Source organism: Lagopus leucura, unplaced genomic scaffold (genome assembly GCF_019238085.1).
Source record: "Lagopus leucura isolate 7727_CA_CO unplaced genomic scaffold, USGS_WTPT01 Super-Scaffold_100043, whole genome shotgun sequence".
Taxonomy (NCBI): Eukaryota; Metazoa; Chordata; class Aves; order Galliformes; family Phasianidae; genus Lagopus; species Lagopus leucura.
In genome coordinates this window covers 3,753,277-3,778,095 of record NW_024962290.1, presented here as the reverse complement: position 1 = coordinate 3,778,095, position 24,819 = coordinate 3,753,277, and the positions used below count along the sequence as shown (strand labels likewise).

The 24,819-nt window shown below is 48.6% G+C and overlaps 2 protein-coding genes across 9 annotated transcripts; one reads left to right on the top strand and one right to left on the bottom strand.

Annotated features, from left to right (window-relative positions):
• Nucleotides 1-219: 219 nt before the first annotated feature.
• On the bottom strand, nucleotides 220-4,252 carry ETV7 (ETS variant transcription factor 7). 3 transcript variants are annotated; one of them, XM_042884388.1, is made up of 8 exons: nucleotides 3,891-4,252; nucleotides 2,964-3,084; nucleotides 2,689-2,853; nucleotides 2,378-2,485; nucleotides 2,008-2,256; nucleotides 1,446-1,588; nucleotides 1,161-1,261; nucleotides 220-763 (listed from the first exon to the last, which is right to left on the bottom strand). In XM_042884388.1, the coding sequence occupies exons 1-8, from the start codon at nucleotides 3,909-3,911 to the stop codon at nucleotides 511-513; spliced, it is 1,161 nt and encodes a 386-aa protein (XP_042740322.1). In that variant the 5' UTR covers nucleotides 3,912-4,252; the 3' UTR covers nucleotides 220-510. The 3 variants fall into 3 exon arrangements, with proteins under 3 accessions (XP_042740322.1, XP_042740324.1, XP_042740323.1); XM_042884390.1 differs by having other exon boundaries at nucleotides 2,008-2,199; XM_042884389.1 differs by having other exon boundaries at nucleotides 2,973-3,084.
• A 777-nt stretch (nucleotides 4,253-5,029) lies between these two features.
• On the top strand, nucleotides 5,030-24,787 carry KCTD20 (potassium channel tetramerization domain containing 20). Of its 6 annotated transcripts, XM_042884088.1 has the most exons (10): nucleotides 5,054-5,068; nucleotides 6,303-6,499; nucleotides 7,546-7,604; nucleotides 17,270-17,460; nucleotides 17,799-18,069; nucleotides 18,926-19,028; nucleotides 19,495-19,615; nucleotides 20,423-20,620; nucleotides 21,108-21,218; nucleotides 21,771-24,787. In XM_042884088.1, exons 4-10 carry the CDS (start codon nucleotides 17,319-17,321, stop codon nucleotides 22,061-22,063), a joined length of 1,239 nt encoding a protein of 412 aa, XP_042740022.1. In that variant the 5' UTR covers nucleotides 5,054-5,068; nucleotides 6,303-6,499; nucleotides 7,546-7,604; nucleotides 17,270-17,318; the 3' UTR covers nucleotides 22,064-24,787. The 6 variants fall into 6 exon arrangements, with proteins under 6 accessions (XP_042740021.1, XP_042740024.1, XP_042740022.1 ...); XM_042884087.1 differs by lacking the exon at nucleotides 6,303-6,499 and having other exon boundaries at nucleotides 5,030-5,068; XM_042884089.1 differs by lacking the exon at nucleotides 6,303-6,499 and having other exon boundaries at nucleotides 5,064-5,081.
• Nucleotides 24,788-24,819: the final 32 nt, after the last annotated feature.

The window sequence follows — 24,819 nt, the reverse complement described above, 5'->3', positions numbered from 1 at the left end:
GGGAGAGCAGTCAGAATAAAGGCACCCATGAGTGTGTATCTATCCCAGGAGTGGCACACGACCAGGATGGGAGCCCCACTGAGCAGCTTGGCTGGTGCTGAGTGACCTCCAGCTTTTGCTCCTAGCAGAAATGTTGGCATCCTTCCCTGCCAGCACCTCACCAAGGCTGTGAGGCAGCGCTCCTGTACCCCAACAGAGATCACATTCGCTGCTGACCTGTTTCGTGTCACATCATTTAGCAGTATGGTTACACAAAGTGTGATTAAAAGCAGTTAAAACAAGACCCAGTAGAACATCTGTACAGCCTGAAGCTCCAGCCAGGATTCAGACCATCTCTTCAGCACATTCCCACCCCTAATCCCAGCTCCACAGGAGACAGATCACAGTGCACAGCACATCTGCAGGGTGAGTCCTACAGCAGGTCAAGGCAACATCAGTGCACTGGTGACCCTGCACGTGTGTTCATCTCACTGCAACAACCAAGCAGCCTTTCCCAACAGCTTCGAGGCATCACAGCTTTGGCTCAAGGCAACTTTTGGAATCCAGGACCCCCTCTGCTGCCTTCTGTGCAGGGAGCAGGAGGTGCTGGCACTTCCCAGCAGAGCACAAGTCCCCCTGCACAGCACTGCACACACAGCTTTCCGTGGTGTCCTGCACTGAAACCTCCAGCAGCTCTTCCCTGAGCTCCTCATGCTCCTCGTTCTCCAGCTGCTCCAGCCTGCTGGATTTCTCCTGGATGATCTCCTCGGGTGTCTTCAGAAATCTGCAAGTCGTTTTTAGTTGTTCTAAGCACCAGGCTTTGAATGCTGGAGCCCCTGCCCTGAGCTGAGCTCTCGAGCTCTTGCTTTGCCCTCAGGATGCACAGAGCTCTCAGTGTTAAAGCAATAAATGGCACATGTCAGCCCAGCATGGTATTTTAAGCCCAGGGTAGTCCCAGGGAAGCAGCCAGCACTGGAAACAGTGGGCTCACAACTTATTTCCATCTGTTCTGTCCATAGGTGGGCTTCAGATCCACGTCCCCATGCAGTACCCCAAATGCACACAGCCAAAATGCTGCAACTTCAGCACAGCTCTGCCCCATCAGAGATCCAGATGCCAACACCTGGAGCCCAGCACCTTCCCATGCCCCATCCACACTGCTTCTCTGATCTTCAGCTCACCTGAACAGCAGCTTCTGCCCCGGTTCCCTTTTGATGATGTTAAGCTTGTAGTAATGTCTGAGCGCTCGGGACATCTTCTCATAGGTCATGTTCATGCGGTTCTGGAAGGAGAAATGAAATCTGGGGCTCTGAGCCAAAGCAAGCGCCCATCCCTGGCCTGGATCTGCAGCAGGACCATCAGGGTGGCTGCCATGGCACTGCAAGCCTTGGCACAGCTCTGCAGCCCGCATTTGCCTCTGGGCCCACAGGTCCCATGGTTTCTGGGGCTAACACCTCCCTCTTTACCTTGTGGTTCCCCCAGAGATGGGCGAGTCCATGGGGGTTAACGATGCGGAAGAGCTTGGCCTCTTTGTCCTCCCACTTGATGTAGGGCTCGTAGCGGCTGTCAGACAGGAGCTGGTAGATGTAATCCCACAGCAGCCTGCAGTCTGAGCACACAGGAGACATGACAGAGCTCCCACTGTGGCTCCAGTGAAGGTCGGTGAGTGTCAGGGCATTAGCAGTTATTATGTATGCATTAAACATGTTGTGGGAAGCGTAAGTGCAAGAAGAGCCCAGAGCTCACGTTTTATTTCTGCATCTCAAAGCGTCAGTGTGAACTACATACACTTCTTCAAGTGGGGAAACCAGTATTAAATGGGGAGGTTGGTGGCCCTGCATGTGGCAGGGGGGTTGGAGATGCATGATCCTTGAGGTCCCTTCCAACCCTGGCCATTCTGTGATTCTACGATTCCGTGAAACTGAAGCACACACGGATGGAATAAACAGAAGGGGGCAGGAGGGCAGAGGGGATGGAGCACAATCTCATTTCCCCAAGGAACCAGGATGAAAAAAAAATAACATTCACCTGCGATTTTCCCATCCACTGGTGCCAATGGGGCTGTAGGAAAAAAGCGGATGGATTCTGCCCTGCAGCTGCCCTCAGTGCTGGGATGGGAGAGGTTCAGGGGCTGATGGAGGCTGTGGGATGGGGGCAGCTCAGTGTGTTCCAGGCAGGGTGAGGGAGCAGCCAGGGCAGCCTCTGCACCGTCATCCATCCCTGAAAGGGAAAACCTCGTGCTGCACTGAGGTGGATCCCAGGACATCTTCCAGAGCCCTGAAATAAGCTTTGTTTAGGGACTGTGGGATGGGTTCAGCTGCGTGCTGCAGCCAAGGGCAGGCACTGTGCTGCGTGGAAAGGCAGCATGCCCGCCATACAGGCAGCATGCCCACCATACCTTCCCCTGTGCCCTTGGCCTCTCGGAAGGGTGATTTCAGCAAAGGGCTGTACCTCAGAGCTCTTCTTTGAGTCTTAATGTACTGAAGTAATTCATACAACACATCGCCTGTGGGGAAGGAAAGTGAGCTCAGGTGGTTTTGCTGCTTGTATTGCTGCAGTGCTCACAGAGAAAGACTTTCCTCACCATCCCTAAGAACGTGGGGTCTGTAAGAGGTTTTTCCTGGTCTCCAGCACCCACCCATCCCTCCCACAGCAGACCACAGCCTGGGATAGACCTTGTCCTTGTAATGCCTTTCTGCCTCACCAAACCTGAGCCAGGAGCGCGGAACCTGAAGTCGTCCTTGGTGAGGATGCACAGGGCTTTGCCATTCATTTCAAACTTGCTTTCATCCGTTTGCTGAAGGCAATACTCCCTCTCTGCCCACCTGAGCCAGTGGATGACATCGTCCTTACTCCACAACGAGGGCTGGATTCCTGAAAGTGGTGACAGCCCCTGAAACAGCTCAGTCTGCGCCCCCAAACCCAATGTAGAGGTACAGTGGTCTCCATCACCACCCTTCCCCTCTATAGGAACCAAAACCCACCCCACTCACTCAGCCTGCCAGGCAGTGCCAGGCCATGCCCCTCATCGCTGTGTGTGTGTCTGCCCCAGGATGAGAGCAAAGCTGCAGCCACTGGGCTGGAAGAGCCGGACGTCACTTCACCCTGGGGAAGAGAAATTAAATGCATTGATGGAGGGAAATTCCAGCTTGACATGCCCCTGCACTGGACACACCTGCACCAGGGTGAGCTGCCTTCCCCGTGCTGTAACGCGCTGTGTTCTTGCTCTTGATCCTCACCAGTCCCAGGTTGCCCCAGACAGGAGCCTGAAACCCCCACTCTCTTTTTCCCCTTTTCTTCCTCCATCAGCAGGAGCTCCCCTCCAACATCACCCCTGGTCATGAGCCAGCGTGGAGCTCAGGTCCTGCTTGCAGCATCACCCACATCCTGAAATGCCACCAGCAGCAAAGTGGATAATGGTTCCCCTTAAAAATCTGTTAATGTTTGCTTGGCTTCGTTCTCTGGAAAATTAAGAGTTTTGCCTGCAAGTGCTGTTTTCTGAAGCAGTTGACTCCAAGCAGTTCCATACGCCCTTGGGAAAATTTCTGGGGGGAGAGGGGTAACACAGCCCCCTTAATGGGGTGTGTGGGGGGGAGCTGAGCCCTAAAGAGACAGCAGAGCCTGGCTGTGGCCTCAGTGCAAAGGTGGTGGCACTGAAGGTGGTGACCCTAAAGCTGATGGATCCTAAACGTGGAGCGTGGGGGACTTAAGCTGAGCCCCAGGGCAGGGGGAGCTGCAGCAGGCAGCATTCAGCCAAAGGCTGAAGGTCACCAGAGTTGGTGACGTGCTTCATATCCCAACACTACTGACGGATGACAATGAGGAACTATTGCTACTGCTTGGTCTCTTGATGAGAAAGATCAGCAAGAACTGAATCACTCTCAAATTTCATCTCAAAGGGTTTTCCTCACCCGAAGGACAAATGTTAGCATGTTTTCTGCTGGAGTTGATATCGTGGCTTAGCTGTTGTGTCCAGGATTTGGTTTTAGCAAAGCAAGCAGCTGCATGGAATCATAGGAAGAAACCAGAGCAAATCCAGCAGGATAAACTCTATTTAGAGAGGTTTTGCAGCAATGCAAATTGTGTTTTGGATTCATTCTATGCAGTAAGAGACAGGAAGATAAGAGCAAAGGGAATTAGCAGTGCATTTTGCTCCTCACTTCTAAAGGTTTCTAGAGCATAACGACACACTCTTAACTCCGGTAACTTTGGCCCTATTTTATCAGAGTCGATTTGGCGTTGTTTTGTTTCCTCCTTCGCTATTTTCGGTCGTGTATCTGAGATGGCATTTACTCGGTTCGCCTCGGAGCGTCCGGAGCCGCAAACTGGGAGGAGAGCGGTGAAAAGGGGCAGCGCGGAGTCCGGTGCTGAGCACGACCAACCTCACTGCTCCACTCCGAGAGGAGTCCGCTTGAAAAGGGCTCCTCGGGTGCCACAACCGGGGGTGGGCGGCTCTTACCTGCATCCCCGCCGCCCCCCGCCGCTCAGCGCTGCCCCAACGCGGCTCCGGCGCGATCCTTCCGGGAAGCGAAATCGAAACGATCGGAGAGCCGGGAGGGACGGGGGGAGTGCCCAGGGCCGTGTACCCTAACCCCCCTTCCCCACACACACACACATATATACCGGGCCGTGTCCCCGCTGCCCCCGGGGGTTCCTGTTTACTTTTTGACCCCGCCCGCTGCCAGTGCCGAAGTCCCCTCCCGGAACACGGCTACAGGCTCAAAGCTTTTAACTTTTTCTACCCTCTACCGGCTCCGGTCTCCACAGAGCACAGCCGAGATGGGGCAACGCTGCGCAAAGCGGGGCGCAAAGCGGGGCGCAAAGCGGGCGCGCGCCGACCCACGTGCACCACCGACGCGCGCCACCGCCTGAACCCCGCCCCTTTTCCCGCTAGGCCACGCTCCTTTTGCTAAGCCACGCCCTCATTTGTACTAGGCCACGCCCCATTCTTCTCTCTTTGCCTCTTCCTTGCCATTGGCCCACCGCCTCCACGCTCGGGACCAATCAGAGAGCGGAGGAGGCGGGGCGCGGCCTCATTTCCAAATCCCGCCCTCCCGCCGCCTCCAGGAGCGGCGCGGTGGGGATGGCGGTGAGTGCGGCCTGTACGGCCCTGCGCGCGGCGTGCGGGCTGCCCTGCCCTCCTGCCGGCCTGGGGAAGGGGTTGCGGGGTCCTTCGTGGCTTTTCGCGAAGCTTGGGGCTGTTGAAGGCTTTTCTCAGCCTTCGAGGGGCCCGTGCTGCTCCGTTCTGGGCCGTGGGGGTCGGTGCGGGCCTGGTCTGTTACGTTCCCTCGGGCCGCTGAGGGCGGTTTGGGGTCGGGCGGGTCGCGGCGTTCTGTGGGAGCCCCGCGGGGTCTCAGTGTGGGGCTTAGGGCGCCCATCTCGGCGCCTGTGGGGCTCCGTCAGCGCAGGCGGGGGCTGTTATCCCCGAGCCGCGCGTCAGCCCTGCCTCCGTTGCTCGGCACGAGGCCTCGCTGCCCTCGGGTGACGGATCTGCTGTGCCCAATGGCTGCCTGCTCGCAGTACTGCGCTGTGCGCATCCCCAGGTGTGTCTGTAGGGTTAGTGCTGCCGTCCCTTTTCTCCCCTCCTTTCTGGCCCGGCAGTGCTTTGAAAGACCTGCGGTTTGTGCGGGATTTTCCTGTGAAGAGGAGCTGTGGGTGAGAGCTCACCTTGCCGCTGCTGTGGTTTCCCCCTGTCTTTAATCCTGCTCGCTCTGTGCTGCCTTCCTGGTGACCTTAAGCTATTCAGGAAGGGAGGTCAATAATTCTGAGTTAATAATTCAGCATGGGAGATTGAGGACACACGTCTGTAGGATGAATGTCACAGATTACTTTGCCAGGGTGGCTACAAACCCGGATCCTGTTGTAGCAGCAGGTTATGCCCCTAAAGAAGAAAGTTCACCTGCTCTCTCCATGGCCTTATCCTCAGCACAGAGTCGCAGTCCTTCCTGCTGGCATTGCTAGCAGTCACACATCAGTTACAGGAAGGGCAGTTAACGGAAAAACAGGGTTGTCCCTTTTGAGGTGTGTCCTTATTTACCCCATAGCCTGAGTGTCACTTGCACTTATGGGTTGTAAATACTTACACCTTTGGTTCATGGAGGTGTTTATAGTCACGTGGGCAGCCAAATTGTGAGTTACAAGGCTCAAAAGCTGCAGGTCAATGTGTAAGCAAAGCTTCTTGCGTATGTTATCAGTTATTCTGGGCTTTTGCATATCTTTGCTACAGTTTTCTTTAAGAAAACAATGTCAGTTCAGTAAAATAAATGGACTGATGGCTATTACAATTCATAGGTACTTAAATCACTAAAAATTGTCTTTTTCAGAGCAGATTGTGGAGCAGTTGCTTGCAGTGGTGCAGTTGCCTTTATTTTCTGTAATAATGTCCACATTAAAAGGTCTTCAATGATCTGATCCTGTTGCTGAGATGGAGCAATGTCTGCAGACTCATTAGTGAAGCCTGTGCACAAGGCTGTGTCAGACTTATCTCACGTTATCTCAAAGCAATTGAGAGCAGGATGAAGTAAGTTGTGCTTTGATGGAAATAGGTGTGCACTGAGTTAGCTAAATTGGTGTTTATTTCAAACCAGACTTATCTTGCTTGCTGCTCGTAGGTTGTTTTGTTGTTGTGCTGTTGCTTTGGGTTGTGTTGTTTTGGAGGGGATGAATCCTATGATTGGAGCTGAAGGTCGTCTTTCTTTTGGGAGTTCCTCACACAGTTCTGTGGAAAGGAAGAAGGGGGGGGGGGGGAGCCATTATTGGCTTTAATTGAGTGGTCATCTAGGAATCAGAGATGTGTGACAAGTTGTTGGGTATCTGCAGTAGGAAATAACCCCCAGGATTGAGAAACCTCATTATTTCAGCTGATCTGATCACAAATCCCAGCTCACCTCAGTCCTTTTCTGCTCTGCCTTCCCATCCTGACACGTTCAGTCTTGCCTCCTCAGACTCCAAGAGGTTTTGTCATCACCTGCTTTGAGCTTTTGTTAGGGATGTTGTGATGGTTTGGGTTTTTTTGGGCGGGGAAGAACCAGCAATGCCTGCTTTTATTAACTGACAGCCTCTATTTTATGGGACTTCAATGCTGCCACTCCTCCTTGTAGAGAATAATGCAAAGTGAACCTCCTTCAAATGCTTGCTTGGAAGCAGGCTGTGGGGCTGCAGTGTCCCAAGGAGATGTGAGGAGCAGAGTGGTAATGAACTCTTGCTTTCCAGGGCAAATGCTGAATTGGTGCCTGCTGATAACAGCTATTGCAGCTGTCCAAAGAGTCTCCTGATTTTTAGATGAATTGCTTAATAGAAAATAAAATTAGTTAGAATGTAAGTTCATTACAAGCTGGCTTAACCCAAACACACACAAGCAACACAATTAATTCTTTCCTGTGGGGAAACATAGATGAACGAGGAGCTACCACCGTTTCTCACCCACTTCATTCACAAATTGCACAGGAAGAGCTAATGATGATGTTAGAAGCTCTGTGCAGAAGCAGTGTGGTTGTAGTATCTGTGTGGGGGAGCTTGGCTGTACTGCTGATGAAAGCCCTGCTGATTTTGGGTTTCTGATTCCAGCATCATCTCTGAACGCCCCGTGACCATTGGGTAGAGTCTGTGGGCCAGCTTTCACCAAGGTCAGTACAACTTCACACATCTTTGGATTGTCTTGCTGTTCAGATCATTGATTCCCAGTCAGGAGTCTCCTAGTTTGGAAACTCCTGAATTTTTGCCTCTGTCCCATGGCCCGGTTTGATCCTATCTGCGTTCTGATGAGCTGAATTGCTTTGCAGGGCTTCTGTCTTAGCAGTGCCTGTGTAGAGAAGCTGGGACTTGTAGGGGAAGAGTGGTGGTGAGGGCAACCAAATAATGGCACAAAGGAGCATGCAGTTGTGTGTCAGTTCTGCATTTGCAGCTCGTGGACAAATAACACAGGTTAAAATGTATGAATCATAATTCCAGTGGCAAAAACGTGTCTTACAAGAAGTGAATGCAGTTAGCAGCAGGCTCTCATAAGACGGTGCTGTGACCCTGAACTGGGTGCTTGGGTGCAGTAATCCAGTCCATCAGAGCAGAGGGTAACAGGAAGGAAGTACAGCTTGGCAGCCAGAAGAGTAACAGAAGTGAACTTTGTGCTGATGCTGTGCTGTACGTGCAGCAGTGTGCAAGCAAGCCAGTGTCAGGCTGCTCTCATCACTAACACTGCTGGGATTCCACCCCCCTGGTTCAGCCTGCTGGGACAGCAGGTGATCGTGTTTCCTGTGATGTTCATCTGTGTGCCCACACTGTGCTTTAGGATGTCCTGCCAGCTGTCCTGATGGAGCACATGCACCAACTTCAGCAGTTTTCTCAGTTCAGTAACTGATGGCATTCGTGTTTTCTCAGTTATCTGTTTTGCCACTTGAATGACTGCAGTTCTCACTCGGCGTGTCGTCAAAACTGAAGTGAAGGATCCACAAAGGAGGGGAGCAGGGAAAAGGCAGGAGGAGAAAAACCCTTTGCATTTGCTCTGTTGCCACAGCTGCAGTATTTTTGAAGGTATTCCCTGGGATATAAGCTTAGCTGGGTGAGTTTCACAAGTCTCCCCCAGTTTGCTTATGGTGAATTTCATCCACTGGATCAACGTAACTAGAACAAATGAAGGAGGAAAACTGAATAAGGAAGCTTTAGCCTTTGTGTAAGCTGGCTAATTTCTTCTTCCCCTGGATGAGAGGATTAAAAATCATGGCCTTGCATAATCACTGGCTTTGGAAAGGTTACATCTGCCTGGAACGTTATCTGCTGCAGCAGTTGGTGGTTATGAATGAGTTCCCCAATCCATTGACATAAATGTTCTGGCAAACCTCCTTACAGCCTGATGCTTTGGGGTAAGACTGGCCTTCACTGGGTGATGGTGGAACTTCATGATGGCACAAACCTTCCATACCAACATGGATGGGAATAACGGGATAGCATTTGTCAAGGAGGGATCTTTGAGAGGTTTTGAAAACCTGACCTCACTCATTGTGCCTCTGTTCTCCAGATCCCCTAAGGAACACAAGAGAAATGTACAGATGACCTAGATTTCAATAGGCACCGATTTCCTCTTGCAGTTCAATTTCTTACATCTTTAAGAGATTCTGTAAGATGTATGGGCACTGCTTTTTTTTCTTCCATGGGCTGTTTTCTGCAGCATCCAGGTTCTTTCAGAGAAGCCACTTCTATGTGAAAATGGGGTTATTCAGTGATCTTCAAAGCAGGTCGTGCTGGTTTAGTGTTAAAATAAAACACCACAGAAGTTCAGTTTTTTGCTAATCTCCACGGTTTCAATGAGACCTGTTCTTGCAGTGTGCTAATTAGGCACTATCTGAGTAATTTTGGACTAGACAGGTTTTATCTCTTGCCCTTAATGCTGCTTATCTCTGATTTAAGCCGTGCAGCACAGCAGTTTAAACCTTCTTTTGGAACATGACTGAAAGCCACGGGTTTGATTGCTTCTCTAATGGAGGGAAAGTATTGATCAAGCAAATTCCTTGGGTGTGTGTGAGCAGCAGGTGGGACAGGAGCTCTTGCAGCATCCAGAATAGCCCTGCTTTCAGATCCCATGAAGGGCACTGAGCGTCGCCTACCCCTGTCTCAGCAGCAACCTGTCCGTTTCCAAACGTCAGCGCAAGCCAGACGTGCTGCTATGGCTGCTGCAGAGCAGGAAGGTTGCTGTGACTCAGCTCTGTGTCACAGCTCTCAGCCTGCTGCACGTGGCATAGAATTATAGGACGGCTTAGCCTGAAAGGGATCTTAAAGATGCCCAGCGCTGCCCTTGCTGTGGGCTGGGCGCTCAGCAGCCCTGAGGCCCATCTGTGGCCTCAGGCACCTCCAGGCATGGGCACAAATGTGGGCAGCAGAACCGGGGCCTTGCTGTGCTCTGAGTAAAGGATTTCCTGCCAACATCCGACCTGAATCTCATTCTTTTAGTTTACATCTTTTCCCCCTTGTCTTATCACTATCAGACCATGCAAAAAGTCAGACTCCTTCCTGTTCATAAGCTCCCCTCGAGTACTGAGCGAGGCCCAAGTGAATGTATTTGGCAGTGGGATGTGTTGACGTGTGGGCTTGCTGTCAGACTCAAGGAGCAGCAATAAACAGCTGGGTTTGAGATGGTTCCCTTTGAATGTTCTGCGCAGTGTAGAGCAGAGACAGCAGGCTAATGGCTGCTCTGAGCACTGGGTGAGCGAGGGGGAAACTGGGTTTCTGTTTACTGTTAATTATAAAGCTGCAGAGCTTAGTGCATTAGGGCTGTGCTATATTTAAACGGTCCCCCATCTGTCTGTCTGTCCCTATTACAAAATGTTCTTTGAGAAGATCACGGGGCGAGCTTCTCTCTCCTCTTAAAAGCTGTTTTTGAAGCTCTCAGTTGCTTTCAGAGAGCTGTCTGACATGCCGTGGCATCTGTGTCTGTCTTTGCTTTGTGCTCTTAAGTCACTGCAGTGCTGTTTTGAAGGCGTTGCAGACTACAGGGAATGGCATTTCTCTGCTTGTAGAGTGAAGTTCATGCATTTCTGAAAGGTGAAGCTGCTATTCACAGAGGAAATGGAATCTTTGGTCATTTGCTGTGTTGCAGACTGTTATCTTCAGTTAGGAGACTGTTACAACAGCATTAAGAATAACGATTCCAATCAAAACCTCTTGTGAACTCGGGCCAGCCAGATTGGCAGCCCTGAGGCTTTCAGGCTTTGCTTATCCCCAGAGTATTGGAGCAGTGATGAGCACAGCAGCTCCTCATCTGCCCCAGCTGCATCCTGTGGGCCTGTGCTGTGTGTGCTGGGACTTCTGCCCATCGCTTCTGAGTTGGGCTCTGCTTTTACCACCCAAAGGGTCACTTAGTGCTGGTGGTTTCTAGAAAGCTGGCTGCCAGATTGGAAACAGCCAGCTCATTTCACACAGTCTGCATTATGAGCTCTAAAGTCTCAAGGTTTTGGGCACTTGTGGGCTGAGATGAAATCCTTGCGTTGTACATTAACAGCCCTTTAATTAGCAGGCTCTGGACTAAGACGTGCTCGAGGCTTATTAAAGTCATTCTACTGAAGCAGGGGAATTGATTTGTGAGTCTTGTGGATTATTCAGCTGAAGAGTAGAAACCCCCCCCCCCCCAAGGACAGACTTGGAAGGATTTCCTTAAAATAAATGTAAAAATCCAAGCGTTTGTTTCCCTTGTTGTCTTTGAGATGGGTGCTGTGGAAGCCAGCTGTCGCTTTGGTTGCATGCTTGTCAAATTACAAACAGGCTGGAGTGGGCTCTTCTGGAACAGGCTGCCACTTTAGAACTTCCCACTTCCAAGAGCATCCTCACTCGGTGCCCAATGGATGCCTTTCCTCTGCACCACCACCTCGTTATGTGTGTTGAAATAGGCACCGTCTCTGCTTATTCAGTTTTATTTTTGTGTGCGTGGTTGTTTTCCTTTTTAAACCCACAAAATACGGCTCCAGTTCCTGGTTCATTTTGCTGAAACACGACACTAGCCAAATATTTTTGCGAGAGCCTTATTAGTCACATAAGAAAGAATGCAAGGAAGTATTCTTAGAAAGTGTTATAGCTATGCTTGACGTGTAAAATATTTACCCAGACATGTAAACACAGCAAGGAGTGCTGTGCCAGTGTACCATCATATTGAGCAAGATGTTTTCCAGCTCTTGGAAGTAAGGTGTCGTGTCCTCTGTTGACATGAACCAACAGTGTTGATGCTTGGCTTTACCCAGCAGAACTCTTAGCCCCCCCCTCTCCCCCATCCCAAAAATAAATTGGGATGAGCTGCATCCTCAATTGCAATCGAAGAGCTGCAATTGTGCTAAATAAATCTCTTCTGTTTGTTTGGCTGTAGGGTTGTTTTAGCATTACTAACGTGACCGCAGTCTGCAGGGTTTGTTTTGCTTTCTGTTGTCTGTATCTTAACGTGTATTAAAAAACTTTCTGGTTCCTGCAGAGCATGCTGCCCCGGTGCCTCTGCTCGGCAGGAGTGTCCCCATGCTTCTGTGGATTCATCTGAGCCATTTCCAGCTGTTCTTTGCCACGGTGAGATAGGAGAGATAGGCAGTGCTGCTGGGGCTGCCAGATAACCGCCCTGACTGAGATCCTGCGTTCTGCCCAGCTTTGGTACAAAGCTCCTCCTGTGCTGGGCTCTGATGTGAGCTCTGCCACGTCCTCAGCGCTGCTCTGCTGGCTGCAAGCTGCCACTGTCCTCTGGTCACTGTCAGTGCCTGTGCTGGAGGTGCAGGGCTGTGAGCTGTACCAGCAGGGCTGTGTAGGCAGATCAGAGCTTATCCAGCACAGCAGTAACCCCTGAGTTCCTCCGTGCTTCACTACAGATCAGCCACTTTCTCAAGGCAGTGCACTTTGATATTTAATTGCGTTTCATTCAATAGTTTTCCTGCTGTGGGTCTGGATCGTCTTTGCTCGTTTTGTTTTTAATGCTGCTTGCTCTGTTTTTCTGAACTCTCATTGGTTCACAGTTACTGTAACTGCTTTCAAAACTCTTCCCTCTGTTATTAGTTGGCTCAAGCTGCTGCCATGCAACTGGTTAAAAATGAATGGCAGTTGGAGTTGTAGCAGATGAGCTGGGAATGAGTTAGCAGTTACTTGCTGGGATCCCTTCCAGAGGAGGAAGGTGGAGTTCTGGGCTGCTTGCAGCATTTCCAAGATAAGAGTCGTGGCAAATAGGGGCTGCGTGAAGCATCAAGAAACTGCAGCAAACTACAAGTGAGGAGTTGGAATTCAGGTTATTCACTCTACCAAAGAACCAATCTACTCGTGTTCAAACTGTTCCCTGTGTCAAAACTAAGGGGGCTGAGCCAGGAGCCTGGAGGGAGAGACTCAGGATGGTGAGGTTTGTTGGTTTGTTTTTCCCCCTGGAAATAGGAGGCTTAAAAAGAAGGAGGAGGGGAAAAAAAAAGAAAAGAAAAAAAAGCTGTTTGCTGCCACGTGGGTTTTGCATTGAGCTGTCATGAATCAGCTCTGAGGTGGGAGGGGACTTTTAGACTGAAATATTTACATGAATCAGACAGCTGGGCTTTGGGGGAGTGACCAGAGCCGTCCAAACAGTTTAAACTCTGAAGCTCTGCTGTGCCTCCGTGCTTCCCTCTGATAAAGAAGGATTTGGGGGACTGGAGCCGGTAGCACTGAGAACATATGAGCCGCCAGTGAGTAAAGCTGTGCTGTGTGGGTGCTGGGGGAGGCTTTGCTCGGGGGTTACGGCAGGGAAGGAGGTGATTTGTGTTCGGTTCTGCTGCTGCAGGTGTGTCAGGATTGTCACAAGTCTTTATGCTTTATAGGACAGCTGGCGATGAGAAGCTTTGGATTCTGTAGTGTAAGCATTTGTGTGAATGGGAAACAAAGTCAGATTTAGCTGCCCAGGACAAAATGGTGTTTTAAGATCTGAAGGAATGTCTTGCTTTTATTTTTGTTTCAACTTTTTGGTTGTTTTGAAGCTTTTCTCAGCTCCCCTGCTGAGAATGGATACAACTCTGTCGTCTGTTGCTGTTGTTTCTGTTGAGGATTTTGTGCTTTGCAGCTTTATCTAACACAACTGAAGACAAATCAAACTCATAGGTGTCATTTGGCTTAAAACTTCAGCTGGCTTGGTCTTTTGTGTGTGTTGGACTGGATGATCTTTGAGGTCTTTTCCAACCTTGGTGATTCTGTGATTCTAACAAACTTGCGTTATGGTGTTCGTAGTTACATGATATTAAGGTCAGTTGAGGCACCATAGGATTACATCTGAACTCACCTAGGGCTTCCTGCTGCAATGCTGGTATTGCATCTCCATGGGATGCCTATACTTGAGAAAATATTGTTGCAGGCATTTAAAAAAAAAATCACATGCATGTCTATTAACTGCTTTTATACACAGAAATCCTACATGAACAGGAGGCACTCGTTAACAACATACATTAAAAAGGGACCCTGTGTGTCTCCTGAGTCTGAAGATCCTGCTGGTGTTTGCAGTTTGGCCCATCTTCCACCAGGTTCTGACTGAAGGTAGTTGAGCAGAACCAGCAAAGCTGCCGTGACTGCAGTGATGAGAAGCTTCTCATGAGGATCAGCTGTAAGAGCTTTTTCAGAAAGCTGCATTTAACCCTGAGTGGGGGTAGCAGCAGTGGTTCCTAAAGGCCACCTGGCTGTGCTCGTTGAGCCTCTCAGGGAAGACAGGAGCTTCAGCACACGCAGACCTGCTGCCTTATTCAGCAAACAGTTTCCTTCTGATACATCCAGCAGCAGGGCTGTGCTGGGTGCTGGATTCGTCTCACCCTGCTGAGTGTGCTTTGGTGTAACTTTCCTGCTTTGGGAAAGGCCATCGTGTGTTACTGCAAGTTAATAAATCACAGCAAGCTTCCTCTGTGTGTTAGTGCTGATGGTGGCAGCGTGGAGTGCTGCAGTGACTCGGTGCCATTGGTGGTGATGGAGCTGTGTGTGTGTGAACCAGTCCCTGTCACTTAAGGAAGAACGTGGCAGACCACGAGGCTCACATCCAGGGTTAGACGGTCAATGTGAAGCTATTAAAGCTGTGCTGCAGGCTGAGCTCTGAATTGCACTTGTAGAAACAGTAGATTGTTGTTAAGACTGAAGTAAGTGAGTAGGTCTGTAAACTTTGCTAACAGTGGAGCACTATGCACAGAATAGGAGAAAACAATCGAGCATTTCATCAGCCTCCTTGCTGTCTCTGGCCAGAATTTGCAGGCTGCTCTGCATTGCATCAATCCTGCTGGACATTATTTTCCATCTATAATTTGAAACCAGATGGAAAATGAATGCACTGTACATTGATAGAGATATTTCATGAGAGGGGAGAAGCCTTTGCAATGCGTCTGTGTGAACTGAGCCTGTAAGGCACTCTTGGATTGCCTGGTTGCATTTGTGTCTGTAACAGAAAATGAGTAGGTATGAGATGAGCATCTCAAAGGCTCCAGGCAGACTTTCTCTCTGATGCAATGTGGATGAATGCACTTTATTTTGTTCTCCTATGGTGCAGGCCTGTCTACAGGTGGGCAGCACCAGGCCCACTGCATTTCACTTGGCCTCGAGCATCCTTTGTAGGATTCAGGCCCACAGGGCAGAACCTGGGGCTCAGCGCTTGCCTTTCCTGCTCTGTAAGCAAACCCTGCGTGCCAGAGGTGATGGGAGGCCGCAGTGCTCTGTGCCCAGGGCAGCCCATCACCATGGCTTCCTCTCTTGCTATGTGACATTTCACATGTGGCATTTCACCTTCTGAAAGAGCAGAACTGTGCTCGTAAATAAGGCCTGAGCTTCAAAGAGAGGTGGCAAGTAAGGAGCCTGATTTGTACGTGACAGTTCAAACTCCAAATGAGTGTTGGACGCACGCTGTGGTTCTGCATGAAGGTGCTTTAATAGGGAGGTTTTGGTTACAATTTGTTGATGATGCTGTAATTGTCTCTTGCTGGGGGTGCAGAAGGGAACAGAGCAGAAGAGAAGCTTGGTCAAGGCTACAGCAGGCAAGCAGGTTGGGTTTTCTTCCTGTGCCCTTCTGTGCTGTTTCCTTTTTGTATTTTCTTTATTATTTTATTTAAGTCTGCACAGATCCCCAGGTTAAGGGTGTGGGAACGAACAGAAGCTGGGGCCAAAGCTCACACAGGTTGATTCTGATCTTGCTCACGTCGGCTCAGCCCTGCTGTTTTCAGCGAGCTTCTCATAGCCAGGGCAAAAATTACAAGTGTAGCCTTTCTGAGCAGCTGGGTTGTGCTGTCCTGCACAGCCCTGCAGAGCTGCTTCAGCAGCACAGGGGGTGAGGTGGGCAGCAGGGCCTTGGCTTGGGGTGTCCGTGCCTAATCCTTACGCACAGGAAATGCTTCTCGTTATTTATCTGAGGTGAGATTTCCCTTTTTGTTCTGCAGAAGAGGAGTCGGCCATCACTGACGCGTGGTTCTGCTTTGGACGTGTTCCAAGGATGCGCTTTCAGAAATGAAAGCCAGGCTAAACTTTTCAGAGAGGCGTGCAATGATGTTACAAATACGTCTTGTTCCAAACCGGTACACTGCAGAATTAGGTCAGGCACACCCTGAATATGAACATTTCCTGCTTGCTCATGTTTCTGAGAATTTGTATGTGGGAATGTTTCTGTAGATTTAAAGGAGCGTCGTCACCTAAAAATGAGTTGTTGGGAGTTGTATTGAAGTCATCGTGACGCTGTGATGTAGGAAGAGCAGCAGTTTGCCAGCTGCCCCGTTCGGTTGCTCAGTCTGGTTGTCATCCTTTGCTGTTTTTAAACCATGGGATGAATTTAGATCACTCTCTTCAGCTATTTCTGCTGCTTCCCGAGTTGCTGCTCGTTGTGCTGGGTGACTGCAAAGCAGTGCTGAAGCTGTTGGATGTTCCAGGCAAGGGCTTTGCTATTGAACAGTCTGACAGCACTGCTTTTTCTTTGGAGTTTCTATGGAGTTCTGCAAACCTGGGCTCCTCAGCTGTTTTAGAATTGCTTTTAAAAATATCAAGAAAAAACAAAGAGCACGAGGGTAATTATAAGGAGCAACTAATGCTAGATGTTAGAAACCAGCAAGTCTGCGCTGCTAATTTTATTATCTTCTGCTTGATGAAATGTTTTGCATCTGTCCTGGATTTCCTTTGCTGGTTATGCTGTTTGCATTCCTTTCTTGCACACCACCTCTATGCTCTTTGTGTTGGTATGAGCAAGTTGGGCCATTTGAAACGAAGCATTTCACTCCTGAGAGCTGTGTGTGTTGGAAAGCGGGTTTGGATGAGAGTTCAGTCTCCAGTTAGAAATGGTTACAGCACTCTTCTTTCATTTTAGGGATTAGGAATGCTCAGTGTGGGCCTGTTCTTGAGATAGCTGCCTGTGTGCAGCCAGGAGCAGGAGGGGTGGATGCATCAGCGTTGGGGCTGCAGTTGATCCCAAAATTATCTTCTCTTTTGTCCCTGTTTTCTCTAAGGCTGCCCTGCAGTGTTTCCCAGGGCCGTCAGGAGGCATGAGCTGTTAATGTATGTGAAGAGCTTTGAAGGTGAACAGTGCTAATTATTATTTATAGGTATTCAGTCTCACTCCAGGTGCTTCACCTTGATTGTAGGCATGAAAGGAAAGCAGGACATTTGTCAGCTGGTCAGACTCAAGTGTGGCCTTGTGATGCACTGATTTCCCTCCTGGGCTGTGTGCATGACTGCAGTGTATTTGTCGTGTTGAACAGTTGGGCTGTTTGTTATACAAGCCAGATCCAGGCCTTAAGCTGTCCTTCCTGGTTTGCCTTAATTCTTCATTGCTTGAGAGCTTCTTCCAAAACCAACAACCTGCTGTTTTCTCTCCTAGCTCTTCTCTTAGGAAACGCAACCAACACCTTGCATCACGGAGGCCCAGCATGAATATTAACTGTGCTGGTGGGAAGAGGAATCTGGAGTCCACTTGCTCTGTAGAAAGTGGAACTGTAGCAGTGCGTGAGACAGAAGAAGGTGATGTGGTGCTTGGAGGTCACAGCCCCTCTGCAGGCCTCAGGAACGAGGGTGAGGATGATGTCTTTACCTTGCACTGATCTTTAAGGCAGATTTTGGGGAGTGGTGCTGCAGGAAGTGTTTAATTTCTGTGCTCCTGCTCTTTAACCATGGAATGTGTCTTGCTCTAACAAGCTGTGTTAAGCATGGGGGAGATTTTTTTCTCTGAAAGCCACATTCTGTCTAAATTTGAAAATGCAGACTGGCCTCAGGTCAGATAGCATTATTCTGACAGTGATGTATATCGATGTGCTTTGTTATTGCCTGACTCATTTTTCTCACTGCAGTAAGAAGTATTACTGCTGAATGATGTTTCAATAAGCTGCATCTTCCCTTTGTGTGTCTCCCAGGTTTAGATTCTGACTACAGACACACTGCCTGCCCAGCCAGCCCCCAGTTCAGCAGCATGTTGTCTGCTTCTGAAGACACACACAGTTGTCACTTCCAAGATGGAAATAAAAGACAGGCAGAATATTTTAACGCCCAGGAGCGCCATGCTTTGTCTTCAAGCATCAATTCACAGACAGTGGCTCCAGAGAAAGTGACACTTGTGGTCGACGGCACTCGATTTGCTGTGAATCCACAGATTTTCACTGCTCACCCTGATACTATGCTGGGAAGGTGAGTGATTTCCCCTATTTTCAATATATCTCAAGAGAGTAAGATGCTTTCTGAAATGGAATGAACATGTTTGTGTTGTGATCTCATCACTGCACACATGCAGAGCAACGTTGACCTCGTTCAGATCTGTGCTGTTAGTAAGGCCTTGAAGGCATGAGTAGATGTAGAGAGACTTAGTAATTCTCTAGGTAACGTTCTCTCTATGGCCTGCTTCCTTCAAGCAGTGAGCACTTCTAGCCAGATGCAGCTTGCTTTTGCCTTCTGAGTGTCTGCCTTGTTTGTGAGTCTGTGCCTGTTGGCAGCTGATAACTTCATCCCTTACAAAATGGGGAAAAAATGATAATGCTTCCTCCCTGCCCTGCTGTTACCTTTTGATGCTCTCCCAGGAGAGAAGTCACTCAGCTCCCTGTAGCATGAAGTACAGGTCAGTCTCTGATGCCACAAGAAACATTCATTTTCCATGTTGCCAGCCTGTCTGTGACCAAGGAGAGACTGCTTCTGCTGGGCTGCTGACATTGCACAGGTTGTTGTGTAAAGCAAGTGATCTCAAGGCACGTGATCCTTGCCTTGCATAGCTTCAGTGAAAGGGCTTTGTCGACTAGGAGTGTTCTGACTCAGGCTTGACTGGTCTGTTTCTTTGAGCTGTGCCTTGTTGCATATGATACAGTAGCTACAGCAATGGAATTCAGCTCTAGCAGGACTTAGGTGAGACAGCTCTTGTGCTTGTTTGCTATGGGGAGATGTGAGTACTGGTTTCAGGTTGCTGAGTGCAGGTGTCACTGTGGGTTTTCTGTAACCTCAGTGCACCTCTTGCTCTCTAGAAATAATGAATTTAAATGTATTTTTATCTGTTCAGAATGTTTGGACCAGGAAGAGAATATAATTTCACCAGGCCAAATGAAAAGGGAGAATATGAAATTGCAGAAGGAATTAGCTCAGCTGTGTTCCGGACTGTGCTGGTAAGATGATGTTTGTAGTTGTTTTGTCATGTGCAAAACTGAGTCCTCTCTGTGCCCCTGGGAGATAGGCTCTTTTATTGCAGTTTTGCATTGTGATTTTATAGAAAATAAATACATATGTATGTATGCATCTGAAATACTGACTCGCATCAAGATCAACTATTTGCTCATGTTGCCTTTTACCTTTCCTGTGAGCTTCGTTCTCACTTTGTGGCTGCATGTAAATGATTACTGCATGTGTTAGGAAACCCAGTGCCATGGAAAAGGTTTGACTGGGGCTCACAGTTGATCAGAGCCAAGAGGGATGCAGAGAACTGTAGGTTCTCAGACAGGTGGGTGTTTCTGTTATTCACAGGCCTATTTATATTTCCTGAAACTCAAGTGCTTGTCAACGAAACAAAAAGCTAAATAGAAAAATGATTGGAGTCCAAATTCTTTATTTTCCCCTCCAAATTTTTCTTTGCAGGATTATTACAAGACTGGAATAATAAACTGTCCTGATGGGATTTCCATCCCAGACCTTCGAGACACCTGTGATTACCTCTGCATAAACTTTGACTTCAACACAATCAAATGTCAAGATTTAAGTAAGTATAAAGATAAATCAGCTCTCAGGAAAATCATGGCTGTGGTGTTGAGCACTCATCCTGATTTGGTTGGATTTTGCTCAGAAAAGCAAAGTGAAACTGTAGAACTTCTCAGCCTCTGTTTTATGGGGGAACTGGAAGAGCTTACTGCTACAGCCAGGCAAAATGAAGGCTAAAAGCAGGTTTGCAACCCCCTGTCTGAAATGTACCAGAGAAGTGAGAGTAATTTAAGCAGAGATGACCAGGCAGACTGGGTGTTGAAGACACACAAGTTGTGAAGTAGCAGAGTTCCTAGCAGTGAAGGAAACTGACTGGGAGCAGCATTCTGGTGGGGATGCTGGCAAAGAGGAACTTTTCACATAAGGAAATCTGTGAAGAGCACTGTGCTGAAATGGGACTTGTGATACTAAAGCACAGACCTTGGGTGGAATTCCTGCTGTCCTCTGATGAGCAGGCAGGTGGCAGAAAATGTGCTTTGAGGTCCAGAGGTAATTGCTGGAAGTTCAAAGATCAGAATGAATGGATTATTCTCTCATTTTGCTGTCTTGATTCAGCTTTTTTTTTTTAATGGTAATTCAATGGTTCTGGGGTGTAATTTGCATCCCATTTGAAATGCACTCATTTTTTTTCCAGTTCTGGTACTGGGGACTATTGGTGCAACTGAACATACGTGGAGGAGTTTGTCTAAAGATGAGTGAATATCTTAGAAGTGCAGAGCTGGGCTGTGTGTTCATGTGGTATCTTAATATATGCACACCTGTATTTTCATGATTAAAAGCAGCTCATGCTGTTGTTGTGTCTCTTTAGGTGCTCTTTTACATGAGCTCTCCAATGATGGTGCTCACAAGCAGTTTGACAGCTACCTGGAGGAGCTCATTCTGCCTATCATGGTGGACAGTGCCCGGAAAGGGGAGCGTGAATGCCACATTGTTGTGCTGACAGATGAGGACACTGTGGACTGGGATGAAGATCACCCTCCTCCCATGGGCGAGGAGTATTCTCAAAGTAAGGCAACTCCTGCCTCAGGTTCTGCACGCTCCCAGCCATCTGGCTGCTAGGGAAGGACCCACTGTCCAAACAGCAGCCTTCCTCCAGGAAGGGAGGCTGGCACATGGTGTTCTGTTTTGTGCATTCCTTCTGAATTGGCTGCTGCTGCAGGCAGGATACTTGTCTTGTTACAGCTTTGTTTTGACTTCCTGCAGTGGTAATGGAGGGCATTCACTGCATCTTTTCCATATCTTTACTGCCTCAGCCTTTTTCTGGTGTCTGAATACTTTTTTGCTTTATGCACCCATCGCCTCCCTTGTATCCATACTGTAATGTGTATGGCTACACTGCCACCAAGGAGCCAGAGCTCATCCTACTGATGAGAACAGATATGTGAGCAGTTTCTGGAAACCAAACCTGCTTTTTTGATGCTCCCACTGCTGAGTATGTCAAAAACAGGGAGAAGGTCTCCCCTGTGGATTCTCATTGCTGTTTATTTCTCCAGTCCTTTACAGCTCCAAGCTGTACAGATTCTTCAAGTACATTGAGAACCGAGATGTTGCAAAAGCTGTGTTGAAGGAGAGGGGCCTGAAGAATATTCGCATTGGCATTGAAGGTAAAATTATCTCCTCAACAAGGGAAATGCTAAAAGGAGCGACTCCATAGCGTGTAAAGCCTGTTTTGTACTGGATTTGCATCAGAGGAGAGCTCACATTGGCTATCTCACGTGCTGTTGTGCTTTCCTGTGTCACCACCTGGGCTCTGATAATGCTAATGGATTAATTATTCTGTCCCCACTTCCCGGCACCAGGAAGGGAAGAGAGAGGTGGTGGTAAATGACTACTTAAAAGTCATGGATGTTTGCCATACCATTGGTTATGCTAAGCATATTATCAGGGTTTGGAAGCAGGGAATACCAGTCACGTGTGCCTGCAGCATGGCTAATGCTGTGCAGCCATGGATGCTGTGGCTACACATAGAGCTGCATCCTCTTTTCCAAGGAAAAGAAAGCAGTCATGAAAGGCAGTAATGGTGTGAAAGGCAGTAATGGTAAATGTGGGAGCTCACTTGTCTACTCAGTCCCCTGTGTGCCTGCAGTCACTCCTGTCTGTCCTTTAGGATCTGTTGAAGGTGTGTGGTGCAACTGACTGTCTGTCTGTGTTCTCAGGATATCCTACCTGTAAAGAGAAGGTGAAGAGGAGGCCGGGTGGCCGCTCAGAAGTGATATACAACTACGTCCAGCGGCCGTTCATCCAGATGTCCTGGGAAAAGGAGGAGGGCAAAAGCCGTCACGTTGACTTCCAGTGCGTCCGGAGCAAATCTCTAACAAACCTGGTCACTGTGGGTGATGACGTTTCGGAGGACCATGAGGTTATAATGCACCACCCCCCACAGGTAGATGAACTGGATAGGCTAAATGCACCATTCTCCCAAATGGCTGTTAATGATCTACCTGATTAGTCATGGCTCCGGCTTGATGTGGGAACATCTCAGCGTAGTTTCATCCTAGTAATGGAACACAGACTCCTTGCAAGGTGCTTTATCCTCATTCGTCTTCTTACTATGTTGTCATATTTCAAGCATGTTAATAAAGAGCCACGCTCTCTAGCCTAATTGTGCAATCAAAAGCAACATCTCCAACAAAAAGAACATGTCGCTTGTTTCCACTACAAAGGCTTCCAGACTGATGGGTGCTGAATATTTTAAGTAAACTTCTGAAAGAGGAGCAGAAGTGTTTAGAAATGACATGAGAGAGGAAACTGTGGGCCTGTCAAGACAAAGCTTCTATTTGCCATTAGATACTTAGGTTTGCTTTTGTGATAATCTGCACCAGACATCAAAGCAAGGCAGGTGATGCTCTTTCATCAGCCAGCAGAAATGTAGCACGGTTGTGGCAGCAGAATGCTGAGAGTGGGGAAATGACAGCAGAATGCTGCATGAGGGAGTCTGTTTACACTGCCACCTGGCTTTGCATGCAGTGTGTACAGCTGTTCTAGGGAGCACCTCTCAGGGGTGTTCAAGGCCAGGTTGGATGGGGCAGCCTGATGTGGGCTGGAACTGGATGGTCTGTGAGGTCTTTTCCAACCAAAGCCCTTCTGTGATAATAGGAAGTATGAGACTCTTCACAGGAGCTTCCTGTATATACTTCTGCATCAGATGAAGTGACTGTTCAGAGATACTGTCTGTGAAGTTCATTAAAATGAGCAGATTGTGCTGGAGGAAAAAGCCAGAAAGAAGACTAGTTGATTTGTTAGCAACAAAGTCAGTCAGTTCAGTAGCATAGAAGATATAAGAAGCTTTCTAAAGGTGGCTGTGTGCGTTAAAGAATTTCTTTCCTCGTCCTTTCTAAGAAAAAAAAAATAATGCTGGAGCTGAGCAAAATCTGTTTGCATCAACCTCATCAGTGAAGATTTCCATAGGCTGTCCAAGGAGCATTCCAATCACAGGACCTTTCAGCTTCTGAAGGCCGCTCACTTTCCTCCCGGTTTGGAACCGTCTGGACTCTGTCACAGTCAGGCACATAAGAGACATCAACAATAAATGAGACTTCAGCAGGAAAAAAATGCACATAGCTGGGAACAATTGCCCTCTGCTGCTCTAAGTACAGTGTTCTGTTTTTAATTCTATTCATTTTGGATTCAGGGCCAACGAAGCTGTGACTGTAGGTGTAAACACGCTCCGGGCTGCTTAACTCACTTGTGTTGGAGTGTAGCTGTCCTGTTCCTGCTGTGTGCAGTTCCCTACAGGCTGCTTAACCCACAGGTGAGCACACAGTGCATTCAGTACAGCCAGAGCCAAACAGGCAGGTGAGCAAGCACAGGCCTACCTTACACAGCCAGCATTTCTGAGGGCCACAGAGAGACCCAAAGCAACGCTGTTCCTAACTTTGACGTTGTGCTGGTACAAAGCAAAGCTGAAACGCACTCCAAAAGCATGAGAGGAAAACAGCTCCTGTAAGTTCAGGTCAGTTCTGCTCTTGTAATTGACTGGTGTTTGTGCTGCTTGGTGTGTGAGTTACTTGGCCATACTTAAAGTAGAGGTAGGTGTCAGTCTGCCCCTAGAAGCTTTGATCCTTTTGTCGTCAGGGTTGCATCGAGCAAGTTCTCATTATTTTCTGTCTGCAAACTGTAAGGTAGGCTTGGTGCTGAAGTTTGCTGTTCCTGTTTTGTTGCTATGGATGTATTGTTTTCCTTTTCTGTGTAAGGAACATGAATGCCTTTCTGGTTAAGAGTAACAGCACCGTCTCTGCCAGCGCTGTGCTGATGCGTTTCGTTCCCATTTGTATGGATATGGGTTCTGTTATCAGCAGTGTTCCTTTTTCCTAAGTGCAGCAAATCTCTCTCTTCTTTTATAAGTGCCTACGAGAAGATTTCCAGAAGTGCTTCAGGCCCTCCTGAGAGTCTTAGGGGTTGAGGCCCACCTGACTTCTGAAAAGTCCTTTCTGTGTGTTAGTGGATCAGCATAGAGAAGTGTCCTTCAGTGTCTGCACAGAGGCAGCGTAAGTCATGTGCAATCACTTCCCGTTGTTCTAGATGGATTTCTATTGTTGTATTAGAGAACAAAAGCTATGGCTATGGCACATTGAGCTTCCAGCAGAGGTCCAGGCCAAGTCCATTAGCTGCCAAAGGACTGAGCAGCTCCCAGCATTAAGCATAGGCAGTGGTGAGGCTGCCCCCTGGCAGTGATGGAGCCTGGCTCCAGGCCCTGTGGATTTTGGGTGTCTCTTTATTTTTACAGCAGTGTGAGTTTGAAGCAAACCTGTGCTCAGCTGGGATTGGGGTTTACACATTCCCCAGGAGTGTGGGTCAAGCAGGCCCTCACTTGGAGGCTCAGAATGTCACTGCCTTGTTAACTTTCTGGTGCTGTGCAACCAGTGGGACCTTCAGCACAGGATGGGGGGCCTGGCTTCTGTGCTGTACATGCACTGTTCTGCAGACACTGAAATGACACTCTGTTGGTGTTCCCAAGTAGCTGGGGGTGCATTTGGGATTTATTTGTGGTAGAGTTCTGCTGGAACACTACATCAAGGTGAAGAAGTTTGCATTTGCTTTTCCTCCTTTTCTTGTAGTTGCCCGCCATTCAGGCAGAAGTGTTTGGTCTTATTTGAGATAGAAGTGTTAACTGTGGTGTCCATGAACTCCTGCAGCTGTATGGTTTCTTTTATGTATTAAAGCATAAATTATATGTGGTTGTTTGGGCTCTTTTAAATGTGGAAT

What these genes read in the sequence shown, in the direction of transcription:
- ETV7 (XM_042884388.1), bottom strand. Translation starts at nt 3,911, where the DNA reads ATGCTAACATTTGTCCTTCGG. An exon ending in AGTGGATGGGAAAATCGCAG is followed by an intron (nt 1,589 to 2,007) that starts GTGAATGTTATT and finishes CTGTGTGCTCAG; the next exon opens with ACTGCAGGCTGCTGTGGGAT. An exon ending in GGGCAGAAGCTGCTGTTCAG is followed by an intron (nt 764 to 1,160) that starts GTGAGCTGAAGA and finishes AACGACTTGCAG; the next exon opens with ATTTCTGAAGACACCCGAGG.
- KCTD20 (XM_042884086.1), top strand. An exon ending in TGCAGGCCTCAGGAACGAGG is followed by an intron (nt 17,461 to 17,798) that starts GTGAGGATGATG and finishes TGTGTCTCCCAG; the next exon opens with GTTTAGATTCTGACTACAGA. An exon ending in TATTCGCATTGGCATTGAAG is followed by an intron (nt 21,219 to 21,770) that starts GTAAAATTATCT and finishes CTGTGTTCTCAG; the next exon opens with GATATCCTACCTGTAAAGAG.